The 12788-nt window shown below is 48.7% G+C and overlaps 1 protein-coding gene and 1 long non-coding RNA gene across 3 annotated transcripts in view; one reads left to right on the forward strand and one right to left on the reverse strand.

The window, feature by feature from the left end:
• The window catches only part of LOC309377833, a 355859-nt gene that overhangs the window by 154654 nt on the left and 188417 nt on the right, over positions 1-12788 (forward strand). The gene's annotated exons all lie outside the window — the stretch shown is intronic.
• ANKRD53 (ankyrin repeat domain 53) lies at positions 806-8619 on the reverse strand. Of its 2 annotated transcripts, none has more exons than XM_081925207.1 (5): positions 7961-8619; positions 6457-6656; positions 4978-5142; positions 2743-2884; positions 806-2117 (listed from the first exon to the last, which is right to left on the reverse strand). In XM_081925207.1, exons 2-5 carry the CDS (start codon positions 6600-6602, stop codon positions 1362-1364), a joined length of 1209 nt encoding a protein of 402 aa, XP_081781333.1. In that variant the 5' UTR covers positions 6603-6656; positions 7961-8619; the 3' UTR covers positions 806-1361. The 2 variants fall into 2 exon arrangements, with proteins under 2 accessions (XP_081781333.1, XP_081781334.1); XM_081925208.1 differs by having other exon boundaries at positions 2743-2863; positions 7961-8613.

The raw sequence follows: 12788 nt of genomic DNA on the forward strand, positions 1-12788 counted from the left end.
GCCAGGAGGGAGGAGACGCCATGGTGTGTGAGAGGGAAGGTGGGGAAATGGCGCCGGAAAAAATGGTGGTGCCGGAAAAAAATTAACTAAGAAACAGAATCGTCGATCCATGGAACGTCCATCTAAGGGCCGGATCCTGAGGGCAATTGGGCCGGATCCAGCCTGCAGACCGTAGTTTGCTGACCCCAAGCTAGATTGTGCTATGCCCCATGTGCACAGCCCACTCCCAGCCTTATTGCTGGCTGTTGTGCTTAAGAGGCGGTGATGCCATGCAAGAGCGGTGGGCGGACTTTGTCCAGGCTGCGGACTCTGCTGTGGCAGTGGCTCTCCCCCCCTGGCTGCGGGGGCTTTCACAGGCATGGGGCAAGGGCACGCTTTGCTTGTGTGTTCCTCCAAAGACAAATCTGAGGGAGGTGGTGGAAGAAACTGTGGAACTCCCTTCTGCAGGAGGCAATGATTGTCCCCAAACTAGGTGGCTTTGAAAGAGGATTAGAGAAATCCATGGGGGAGAGGGCTATTGAAGGCTGCTAGCCATGAAAGCTATATGCTCTTGCCTCCACAGTTGGAGGCAGCCATGCTGCTGAATCCCAGCTGCTGGAAACCACAGGAGGGGAGAGTGGCTCTTGTGCTCAAATCCTGCTGGCGGGTTTCCCATAATGGGCATCTGCCTGGCCATTGTGAGAACTGGGCTGGATGGGCCACTGGCCTCATCCAGCAGGCTCTTCTTGTGTTCTTAAGAATCCTTATAGTTTTCCCAAAGGTGGGGCAGCTGTACACTAGACTGTGCCCCATAAGAGGCCAGTACTCTGAGCCGAACAGACTCTGTAGGCTTTAATCCCTATGCTATACAACCCTGACTGCAGAATGCCTTCGAACTAAAAAGAACCAGCCCCACAACTCTTCCCTAGAGGAGTTTGATGCTGTGTATTTAGTTCATTGTGCCTGACCCTTGCAGTACTGAATAATTCACTTTACAGCTGCAAAATGTTTTGAAAGCCAGCTTCCTCGAGGCTTTTGTGTTCTGCACACTCCTGGCCTCTAGAGGGTGCAAGCAGCACACAGTACAAACTGGAACTGCTAGGTTGGCAGGAGCAGGGACCAAGCAACAGAAGTTCACCTGTTGCGGGGATTCAAACCGCCAACCTTCTGATCGGCAAGCCCTAGAGGCCCGGTGGTTTAACCCACTGCGCCACAAAAATTAGCATTAAATAAGCTGGTTTAATTCCCACCCACCCACCTCCCCTGGTGCAAATGTTCTCATAGCAAACTGTTTCAATCCAGACCCAAATGATTATTTCCAGCCCTGCTGGGCTCTGCTACAGAACTGGGGCAGGCACATATTTTTGTGCTGGGCTAGCGAACTACCCCACGGGTGAATCTTGGTGGCTGCTGCCTTTGCTCTGGGTAGAGGAGGAAGAGGAGATGTCTTTGCCGCTGGCGCTGCCCGATTCCAGCCTTGGCAAGAGCACTTGGGGGTCGCTGTAGGTGGCAAGGTGGGCCTTCAGCGTGCCCAGAAGGGCCGGGTCCACCGTCTGCCTCAAGCTCAGCGCCATCTGATCGGTCCAGCGATGCTCAGGGCCGGGGCGGCGCCTGTGCTGCAATCCAAAGATGTGCTGGGGCCTGAGATCCCCCGGGACATCCAAACGGGTCGCCCGGGTGTCGGGATAGAGGCTCTTCTTGAGGACCTCGAAGGGCAGGTCGGGCATGTCCAGGATCTTGCCGATGCCGTCGACCTGGATCTCGGGGTCGCCGTAGCCGTTCTTGTAGAGGAAGAGGTAGGAGGTGAAGTCGTGCTCCGCGGGCGGGTCAGGATGGATGCCCAGCCGCACAGTCTCCGGCCGGCTGATGCAGGTGGCCGGCAGGGAGGCTAAGTTGGTGCTGATGTTCCACGGCCGGCACCGCCGGTCAATCCGCACCTGGTAAGTGTCGTCCACTCTCAGCGGGACTATTTCTTCGAAGGAGAGAATCGGGCTGGTCTTCTTCCGCGTTCCTCTGCGAGGGAGCACAGGCTTCCGCTTTGTGTCCAGGCAGCGCACGATTCTGGCCGGAGGTGGAGGCAAATGCTTTTTGGCCAGCCACTCGTCAAAGGCCAGTTTGTTGCTGAGATTTATCTCCATCTGTAATGAAAGGACAAACAAGGCAGTGGGCGAAGTTCTGCGCGGACACTGAGGTCCAGCTCTGAGGGCCTTCTGGCGGTTCCCTCCCTGCAAGAAGCCAAGTTACAGGGAACCAGGCAGAGGGCCTTCTCGGTAGTGGCACCTGCCCTGTGGAATGCCCTCCCACCAGATGTCAAAGAGAAAAATAACTACCAAACTTTTAGAAGACATCTGAAGGCAGCCCTGTTTAGGGAAGCTTTTCATGTTTAATAGGTCACTGTATTTTAGTGTTTTGTTGGAAGCCACCCAGAGTGGCTGGGGAAACTCACCCAGATGGGCGGGGTATAAATAAATTATTATTATTATTATTATTATTATTATTATTATTATTATTATTATTATTAAATCAGTGGAAAGGAGAAACACCATGGTGCATCTGCAGCAGCAAAACTGGAGACACCTTCATTTGCCCCAGCTGCAACAAAACATGTCTCTCCCCTATTGGTCTCTACAGCCAGAGACAGCGCTGTAACTCCCCAATGGTTTGCCCTCTCTTAAACAGCCTAGCCATGTGCCGTAAGGAGCACCGGTAACCGAAATGACCTTGAAGGGGGCTTTGCCTGTGCCCATCCGTGCTGCTGCTTACCTGCTCTCTCTTAAGGAATTCGATTTTCTGCACCTCGCACGCCTCCTTGATCTTGTTTAGTTTGGCGACCTGCTGGACAAAGTGCGCTTTGTCTGCTTTCCACATGGCGCTGGCGAGACACCTGCGGAGGCAGAGCACCACCCTGGATGTGTGCAGGAGGAGGAGGATGATCTGCCTCAGATGACAGGCAGAGAAAGACCTGCATCATCGTCCCATATCGCAAAGCTCCCCTGCTGGTATCTGTATCGTTTCCTGCACAGATGTTTCTCTAGCAGGGGTCCCCAAACTAAGGCTGACTTGTTTATCCAGCCCGTGGCGACCCCTGCTGCCTGCTGCCGCTGCCCACTCTTACCGGCGCTGCGTGGTTGCCCACTTCTGGGTCGGAAGAACACTGGAAATAGCTTGTGCGCATGCGCAAGCGTTATTTCTGGTGCACATCAGGGTCAGAGGAGGCCCATGCACATGCACACAAGTGATTTCCGGTGCTCTTCTGACCCGGAAGTTTGTCGTAAATAGCGTGTGCGCACATGTATGGACACGCATTCTCCAGCCCGCTGTGCGATTGGTGCGGGAAAACCAGCCCGAGGCGTGGCAAGTTTGCTGACCCCTGTTCTAGAGGCACTGAGAGCCTGTAGAAAGACTTGGGACGCATAAGGTCACTTGGCTAAGCAAAGGAGGGACTCTGTTGCTGGAAAGCACAGGAAGGGAGAGCGAGCGTCTGTTGGGCGCAGGCCCTGCTTCTGGGATTCCCCTTGAACAGGAGCCTGGACCAGAGGGACCACTGGCCTGATCCAGCAGTCAAGACTCTTCTTATTCTCCTATGATGCTCTGAGGATCATATGTAGGAGCTCCAGATTCCCAGGGGCTTCTTGCTTGTGCCAGGAATCTCATGTATACCAAAGTGGAAAATATAGACGCAGGGATGTAGCAGATGCTTTATTCTGAATCGGATCATTGCCCCATCTAATTCAGCACTGCAGTGACTGGCAGCAGTGGCTGTGCAGGATTCCAGGCAGGGAGTCATTCCCAGACCTACCCCCAGGTGCCAGGGATGGAACCTGGGGGCTCCCCGGCCAAGGAATGCACAAGGCAGAGGGTCAACCCTTTATTGTCCAAGGTAACAGTCACAGCTCTGGAGAAGCACGCACACCAACGTTGCGTCTAGGCAGCTGTTCCTGAGTCTGCGCTCTATAGAGCAGTTGCAGAATCTGGGTACCACTTCCCTTCCACCAGTTTATATAATTCCGCCCGTCGGGCTGCATGCATGTAGCCGGAGACTGAGCCTGGGTGGAAACTGCCTCTGCTCTTCTCCTTTCAGTCCCCTCCTGGTTCTGGGAGACAGTGGTGCAGGAGAAGGTGGGGAAGCACTCGGCCCTGCACTTGCCTGGCCTGTCTGTTCCTCCTCCTCTTCCTCCAGCCCTGCCTCTGATCCTTCCTTCCTAAATCAGGCTCCCTGCCTGGGTGTGCACTCATCAGCAGATGCTCTGCTCAGCTCAGCTCCTTCCCCAAAGCAGAACTGGAATTCCTTCTCGCAACGCACAAGCAACTTTTTTTTAAAAAATCCATTTCTATCTACCAAAGGCAATATAGCTTTTGGCAGCCTAGGACCCACGTACCTACGGGACCGCCTCTCCTGGTATGCCCTGTGGAGGACCTTAAGGTCCACAAATGACAACACTTGGGAGGTCCCGAGCCTCAAGGAGGTTAGATTGGTCTCAACTAGGGCCAGGGCCTTTTCAGCACTGGCCCCAACTTGGTGGAATGCTCTGTCACAAGAGACCAGGACCCTGCGGAACTTGACATCTTTCCGCAGGGCCTGCAAGACAGCTGTTCCGCCTGGCCTTTGGTTTGGACTCGGTCTGACCCTTATGTTTCCCTCCCCTTATAGTCTTGATCTATCTGCTACTTTAAAATGAGACTGCATCTTAAATTGCATTTTAACCTGTATTTTAAATTGTTTTCCCCCCCTTTTCCTTCCCCCCTATTATGTTTTTACTGTGATTTTATTGGTGTTAGCCGCCCTGAGCCCGGCTCTGGCCGGGGAGGGTGGGTATAAATAAAATTTATTATTATTATTATTATTATTATTATTATTATTATTATTATTATTATTTAATTAAGGGCAGGACTGGGTGCACTTGACTTGCAGCATACAGGTGGGTACCTGGCATATGCCCACAATGCCCCCTGGCATTGCCACCTCTGGCCCATTCCGTCTTGATGCAAAATACTCACTTGGCACAGGACCTGTGGCCCCACATCCTGCACAGGTCAATGGGCTTCTGGCCCTCATAGTCCCGGATATGGACATCGGCCCCAGCCTTGATCAGTTCCCAGATGCAGTTCTCACGCCCCTCGCTGGCCGCCTTGTGAAGCGGAGACACCCCGCTTTGGTTCTGCCTGGAAAACAAGAACCCCCCCGGGGTTTCATTGTTCTTTGTGGAGTCAGCTGCAGAATGTTTTCAGAAGTCCGAATCAGTTTGCCCAAGATGAATCGCAAAACGGTTATGAAGGGCAGAAAACACAATCCAGAGCAAAAAGGCCATTGTCGCAGAGGACTAAGGGCTCTCTGCTCCTCCAGTTTTAAACGCCTTAGAACCGTGAGCGCTCATCATGATATAAAGCGAATGAAACGAAATCAAAACTTTTGACAAGTTCATGGAGGAGGAGAGGGCAAGGTTGACTGGTCTGCCTCCACAATTGAAGGCAGCAATGCTTCTGTGGTCCCAGTTGCTGGACACCACAAAAGGGGATATTTGCTCTTGTGCTCAGATCCTGCTCGCAGGTTTCCTAGAGGCAACCGTCATTATTATTTATTAAATTTTTATACTGCCTTATGCCTGTAGATCTCAGGGCGGTTCATGGCATAAATGAGTGGCAACCCAGTCAGATGGGTGGGGTACAAAAAAATTATTCCTATTATTATTAAAATTATTAAATTACAATATAAAAAGCACAAAATACATAATAAAAATAAGAAGAAAATCAAACCAATAATCCTCCCTCCCGCAACACATTTAAAAGGGCATGGGATGTCAATCAGCCAAAGGCCTGGTCGAAGAGGAAATTTTTCGCCTGGCACCTAAAGATGTACAATGAAGGTGTCAGGCAAGCCTCCCTGGGAAGAGCATCCCACAAAAGGGGAGCCACCACGGAAAAGGCCCCGTTCTCGTGCTGACCCTCTCTGGACCTCTCAAGGAGGAGGCACACAAAGAAGGGCCTCAGAGGATGATCTCAGGGCCTGGGTAGGTTCCTACAGCAAGAGGCAGTCCTTAAGGTATTGTGGTCCTGAATCATTTACAGATTTATAGGTCAAAACCAGCACTTTGAATTGGGCACAGAAACTAATAGGCAGGCAATGCAGTCACTTTCCAGCCCCTGTGAGAACAGGGTGCTGGACTGAATGGGCCACTGGCCTAATCCTGTTCTAAGCAGAGATGAAATGCTCCCCATCCTCAGTAGGGCTGGCTGTGGACGACGGAGATTGGGGCTTGTCCATCACGTAGCCCAGGCTTCCTCAGCCTCGCCCCTCCAGATGTTTTGAGACTACAATTCCCATCATCCCTGACCACTGGTTCTGCTAGTGAGGGATCATGGGAGTTGTAGGCAAAAACATCTGGAGGGCTCTGCTTTCCCTGCACTTGCCCCTCCTGCGCATAGCCAGGTGCGCACACGGGAACGACGGGAAGAGGAGGGGAGGGCCGCCCAGCTCACACGTTGACGTCAGCCTGTTTCTTGATGAGGTACTGCAGGCACTCCAGCGCCGCATTCCGGCTCTCCTTGCTCAGCACCAGGTGGATGGGTCTCCAGCCCGTCAGGCTGGCCAGGTTCACGTCGACCTTGAATTTCTCCACCAGCATCTGAATGCAGTCCAGGCGCCCGTACAAAGCTGCCGTGTGCAGCGCAGAGAAGCCCTGGCAGGAAGAGAAGACCTTTGAAGGTGACCTGGAAACTGCAACTAATCCAGAATGTGGCAGCTAGACTGGTGACTGGGAACGGCCACCGAGACCACATAACACTGGTCTTGAAAGACCTACATTGGCTTCCAGTACGTTTCCGGGCACAATTCAAAGTGTTGGTGCTGACCTTTCAAGCCCTAAATGGCCTCGGTCCAGTATACCTGAAGGAGCGTCTCCACCGCGGACACGGGGGTCCAGCTCCGAGGGTTTTCTGGCGGTTCCCTCATTGCGAGAAGCCAAGTTACAGGGAACCAGGCAGAGGGCCTTCTCGGTAGTGGCGCCCGCCCTGTGGAACGCCCTCCCATCAGATGTCAAAGAGATAAACAACTACCTGACATTTAGAAGACATCTGAAGGCAGCCCTGTTCAGGGAAGTTTTTAATGTATGACATTTTAATGTATTTTTAATATTTGTTGGAAGCCGCCCAAAGTGGCTGCGGAAATCCAGCCAGATGGGCGGGGTACAAATAAATTATTATTATTATAGGTTTAGCAAAATCCACAGAGTATAACCATCAGTTTTCCACGCTGCTTTCCGGAAAGGATTTCTTCCATTCATGGGATGGGACAGAGAGCAAGTCCATACAGTATTTACACGTTCAAGTGCAGTGAAGTCGTTGTTTGTAGGGGCGTTTCACAAATCTCCCCTCGCCCAGCTGTTCACAACAGATCAAAACCCAACACTGGAAACACAGTGAGTGTTAACCTAGCCTTACTCTCTGGCAACACTGACAGAAAAGTCTGGGTTCGGATCTGCCCCTTTATCTATTCTTGCCTGGTCCCTATGCCATCCTTTGGGAAGTTGGTGAATGCTGATCTGCTCTCTCCCACTGGAATTGCAACCAGAATGGCTTATAAAGCAACCTCGAATTTCCACACTTAACACCCATATATGTGCTGAGGATCTTGAGGAGGCAATTTATTTATTTTCATAAATTTTATACACTGTTTGATTGGGGAGTGTGTGTGCCAAACCTCAAAGGGGTTTACAAAAGGACATACCAATGAAATCAAGGAAGATTTAGAACAATAGTATAAAACAGTTTTTAAAAGTTAAAACACTAAAACAGGTTAAAATGTACACCACTTTCTGAGCGTCTGGCTAGCCTTGCCTAAGCAAGAATGTTTTTAGCAGGTGCTGAAAATAATACCGCGAAGGCACCTCCTGGATCTCAACAGGCAGGGAGTTCCGAAGTGTGGATCAGACTGCATGTGCCCCCAATCGCACCCCAAATCCGTGCAAACAAAGGTGATATTTACATTAATGTCGGCCTGAGTCGGGCTTTCGGCTTTTTGGATACAGATCTTGAGCCAGTGAACTTGTCCGCTGCTGGCTGCGTACTGTGAGTCTTTCGACAGGACCCTAGGTGGAGCCTGCTTAGAGAACTTGCGAGGGAGAAGACTGGAGAAGAAGATGGAAAAGGCATGGCCATGTCAATCACCCCTTTTGGACACATTTGCAAAATCCAAGGACCTGGGAGACAGAGCTCACTCCATCATTGGCTCTGCTGCATCAGGAATCCTCTCCCCTCGGCTGTCCTCTGTGGGAATTGGGCCGATACAGGGGCATCTGAATACTCCAATTACTTTCCCTTGGTGTAACAGGGCCCATGTTTTGTAGCCTTGTCGTACTTAACCTTTATGTCTGTGCCATAAAATAGTTCAAGTTGCTACCTCCCACAAATTCACTTCCTTGCGGTTTATTTTATGTCTGTATATGGACCATCAGATCCTGTTTGATGACGCTACATTTTGCAGAATCTCTCACACAGTGGTACCTTGGTTCTCAAACGGCTTGATACTCAAACAGCTTGGAACCCAAACACTGCAAAACCAGAAGTAAGTGTTCCGGTTTAGGAACTCTTTTCAGAAGCTGAACATGCTCTGTTTTGAGCGCCACACTTCCATTTTGAGTGTTACGCTGAAGTCTGTTCTGTCTGATTTTGCTATTTATTTTGCGTTTTTGTTTTTGCGGCTTTTTTGTTTTGTTTTTGTGGCTGGGTGGAACTCAGTTCAGCTATTGATTGATTGATTGATTGTGTGACTGCAGTACATTGTTTATTGCTTTCATTTTATGGCTCAAGGGTCTCGTTAGATAGTAAAATTCATGTTAAATTGCTGTTGTAGGGGTTGTTTTTAAAAGTCTGGGACGGATGAATCCATTTTGCATTCCTTTCTATGGGAATCCCAAAGGACAGCCTCTGTGGGAGGGAGATGGGCACCAACGGCCTCTAAAATGGGCCAGCCGGCCAGTATAGTTAGAGATTGGTGCTGAAGCTTTGATCTTCCTCTTCCCTCCCTGTCCCTTTGCCCTCTTGTGCTGTGTCTTTCCTTGAGGTTAGAATTGCAGAAGTTGACCGTGCGCAAGCCTTTAAGGCTGGAGAGCAGGATGCAAACAAACAAAATCAAACAAACAAACAAAGGCAAGTGTGGCTAAAACGATGATTGGCAGAATTCTCCTCCCTTGATGCAGCCCAAACAGCCCCTTCCATGCAAGAAGGAGGCATTAGGAGGGTGTTTCTTTGTTTACACCTCTACAAAATTGTCAATATGAGAAGAGGTAAAATGTTTTCTAATTTTCTCTTGGTTACATGTATTTCCTTCCTTTTGTATATTTGCACTTTTTTTCTAATTTGTACTCAATAAAATTATATTTCTTTTTAAAGGGGGGTGTTTCTTTGGAGGGGGTGGAGGTCCCCTATGTTTGCCCCAAAGGATCTATTTTGTGGGTGGGAGGGAGATAAAGCAGGGACCCCCTGCCCAATTTCCCAGCCAGGACACAACATGCTCAGCGACTGCTGCCCCCCCTTGCGGCGCGAAATGGTACAGCCCCGCTCCGCCTGCACCCGCTCAGGACCGCACCACCTGCCCTGGCCGAGAGGGGTGGCTGGAGAGAGAGAGAGAGAGAGACGCGTGTCAGGGGAGGCCGAGACGCGTGTCCCGCCAGAGCGGCGTTCGCCCCGCCCCTCCCGCCTGGCCCCGCCCCCACCGGCCTTGGGGAGGCGCCGAGGCGGCCGTGCGCTTCCGAGCCGCTCTTGGGCCTCGCCATCCCGCCGGCGGCGGCGCCGTTGCCAGGGCAACCCGCGCAGGCCGGAAGAGGCGCGCTGACGTCGGCGGGGAGGGGCGGGGACAGTTCGGAAGCGCCGCCCCCTGCCGCCCCCGGGAGACGCGGGTTCGAGGCCCCGCCGCGGAAGGAGAGAGACCAGGCGACCCCTCAAAAATACCCCCAAACTTATTTCCTTTTCTTTATTTGAGATTTTGCAAAAAAAAAGCCTTTGCCCCCACCTCCCAAAATTAGTTAATTAATTATAATTAATTTATAATTAATGAATTGTGGCAACCCAAAATGATAAGAATGGATGTCACCCGCCTCCTGAGAAACATGGGGATGGAAGAATGTAATTTGCTACCCGGGTTTGCTGTTTTTCATTCAGCAACTCTTGCATTGCTCTCTCTCTCTCTGTCTACATGTTATTGTATAAATACATCTATTGTATGTGTGCATTATTATTATTATTATTATTATTATTATTATTATTATTATTATTATTATTATTATACCGCCCTATGCCCTCAGGTCTCAGGGTGGTTCACAGGATAAAATGAAAATATAAAACCACAAAGTACAGAATCAAAATAAAAACCAACCACCACCCAATAATACACCCCCTTCCCTACATGTAATAAATGTGTGTGTGTGTGTGTGTGTGTGTGCTCCGCGGCAATCCGGAAGTAACAGAGCGCCGCCGGGTTTCGTTGCTTGCGCATGCGCAGACGCTCAAAATGACGTCACGCACATGCGCAGAAGCGGCAAAAAGCGATGTGCGCGTGCGCAGATGTGCCATTGCTGGTTACGTTTGCTTCTAGATGCGAATGGGGCTCTGGAACGGATCCAGTTCGCACCTAGAGGTACCACTGTATATACACACACACACACAAACACACATTGGACGCTTAGGTTGCGAACATCATCTGTGCAGGAGGCACGTCCGCAACCCGCAGCGCCATGTCTGCGCATGCACAGGTTGCTATTCGGCACTTCTGCGCATGTGCAAAGCATGATTTAGTGCTTCTGCACATGTGCGAGTGCTGAAACCCAGAAGTAACCCATTCCAGTACTTCTGGGTTTTGGCGCGTCTGTAACCCGAAAACGCGCACATGCATGAATTCATTTGGTTATTTTGCATGCATGGCCTGAACACCCGCTTATGGGTCCAGGGGGGACATCTTTGTTTTTTTAAATAATATTTATTAAAGTTTCAAAAAAGTTACAAAAGTGAAAAGAGGAAAAACAAAAAAATACAAAAAATACAAAATACAGAAAAATAAAAACAATTAAAAACAAATCAGTCTTTCCATATCTTGTCTTTCATTTACTTGTTTCCCTGACCTCCTCACACCTCCCTTTTTTGTATTCTAGTTCAATAATTGTTTCGGCAAGTCCTTGCCATTTTTGCTTTTATCTTGATATTTTATCTTAATATATTTTGACTTTACATTTTCACCTGTTAACAATCCATTTTTTGACTTTACATTTTCACCTCTTAACAATCCATTTTTTTACATACCCCTTTGTAACATTATTTGCTAAAACCACATAACTTCATTCCAGCATCCTTCTCACATTCCTTAATTTTACAGTGTTTCTGTAAATAGTATTTAAATTTCTTCCAATCTTCTTCTACCAACTCTTCTCCCTGGTCTCGGATTCTGCCAGTCATTTCCGCCAGTTCCATGTAGTCCATCAACTTCATCTGCCATTCTTCCCGGGTGGGTAGATCTTGTGTCTTCCAATACTTTGCGATGAGTATTCTTGCTGCTGTTGTTGCACACATAAAGAAAGTTCTATCCTTCTTTAACACCAATTGGCCGACCATGCCCAGGAGAAAGGCCTCTGGTTTCTTCAGGAAGGTATATTTAAATACCTTTTTCATTTCATTATAGATCATCTCCCAGAAAGCCTTAATCCTTGGGCATGTCCACCAAAGGTGAAAGAATGTACCTTCAGTCTCTTTACATTTCCAACACTTATTATCGGGCAAATGATATATTTTTGCAAGCTTGACTGGTGTCATGTACCACCTGTATATCATTTTCATAATATTCTCTCTTAAGGCATTACATGCCGTGAATTTCATACCTGTGGTCCATAACTGTTCCCAGTCAGCCAACATAATATTATGTCTAACATCTTGTGCAGGGGGGACATCTCTTTATCCACAGGACCGGAGAGTTGGAAGGGAGACTCCTTTGAGTCTCAGTGTTGCGGTTTCAAGCCCAACATTGGGCCTAAGATTCCTGCCTTGCAAGATGATTGGACTCGAATATACTTTAAAAAATACTTGATAAAAGAATTGTGCAGATATGATGCACACCCAGAGAAAAATAAAAGCGTTTAGCGACTGAGACATTTGGCACCACAAACAAGGATAACAAATATCAAAGGTATTTTTTTTAATAAAAACCGAATTAGAATGAGCAGATTAACTCCATATACACAATTAATAACTGATAGTAACTTTAAAGGAAGGCATTTATAATTGATGAGTAATCTCAGAATATCCTCAGCCCCTAGGTTCATTCGTAGTTTGTGCCAACTACCAGACAAAAGAGGGGTTAGAACGACAAGTTATACCAAGAGAAAAGTTAAAAGGCTAGTTTTATAGATTGGTTGTCTTTGACATGAGCATCCTTCCACCCCATTGTGGCCTTTGAAACAATCTATGTACATTTTCCTAAAAAAAATAAAATAATAATAATCAGGCTTTTTAAAAATTCAAGATTTGCTGATGCTGCAAATACTTTGGAAATAATTTCACCCCTTAGCTACTCGAAAGTCAATCGTTACTGAGAGTCAGTCATTAGACAATCAGCAGCATGATGCTGTTCAAATACTCTTCCAAATACGCTTTCAGGGATTTAGTGCAGTTAAAAATAACAGCCTACTTACTAGTCCGAAAGGAGATCTAGGATGACGTGTCACTGACACCTTTACTTTAGTGGCATTGACCTAGTGCTTCAATCCCAGGATCATAGTAAGACTTGTACAACAGCCTTTGAGAAAATCTTGTCTCTGTGTGGGGTCCCC

This window comes from Podarcis melisellensis (assembly GCF_964234715.1).
Source record: "Podarcis melisellensis genome assembly, chromosome: 9".
NCBI lineage: Eukaryota > Metazoa > Chordata > Lepidosauria > Squamata > Lacertidae > Podarcis > Podarcis melisellensis.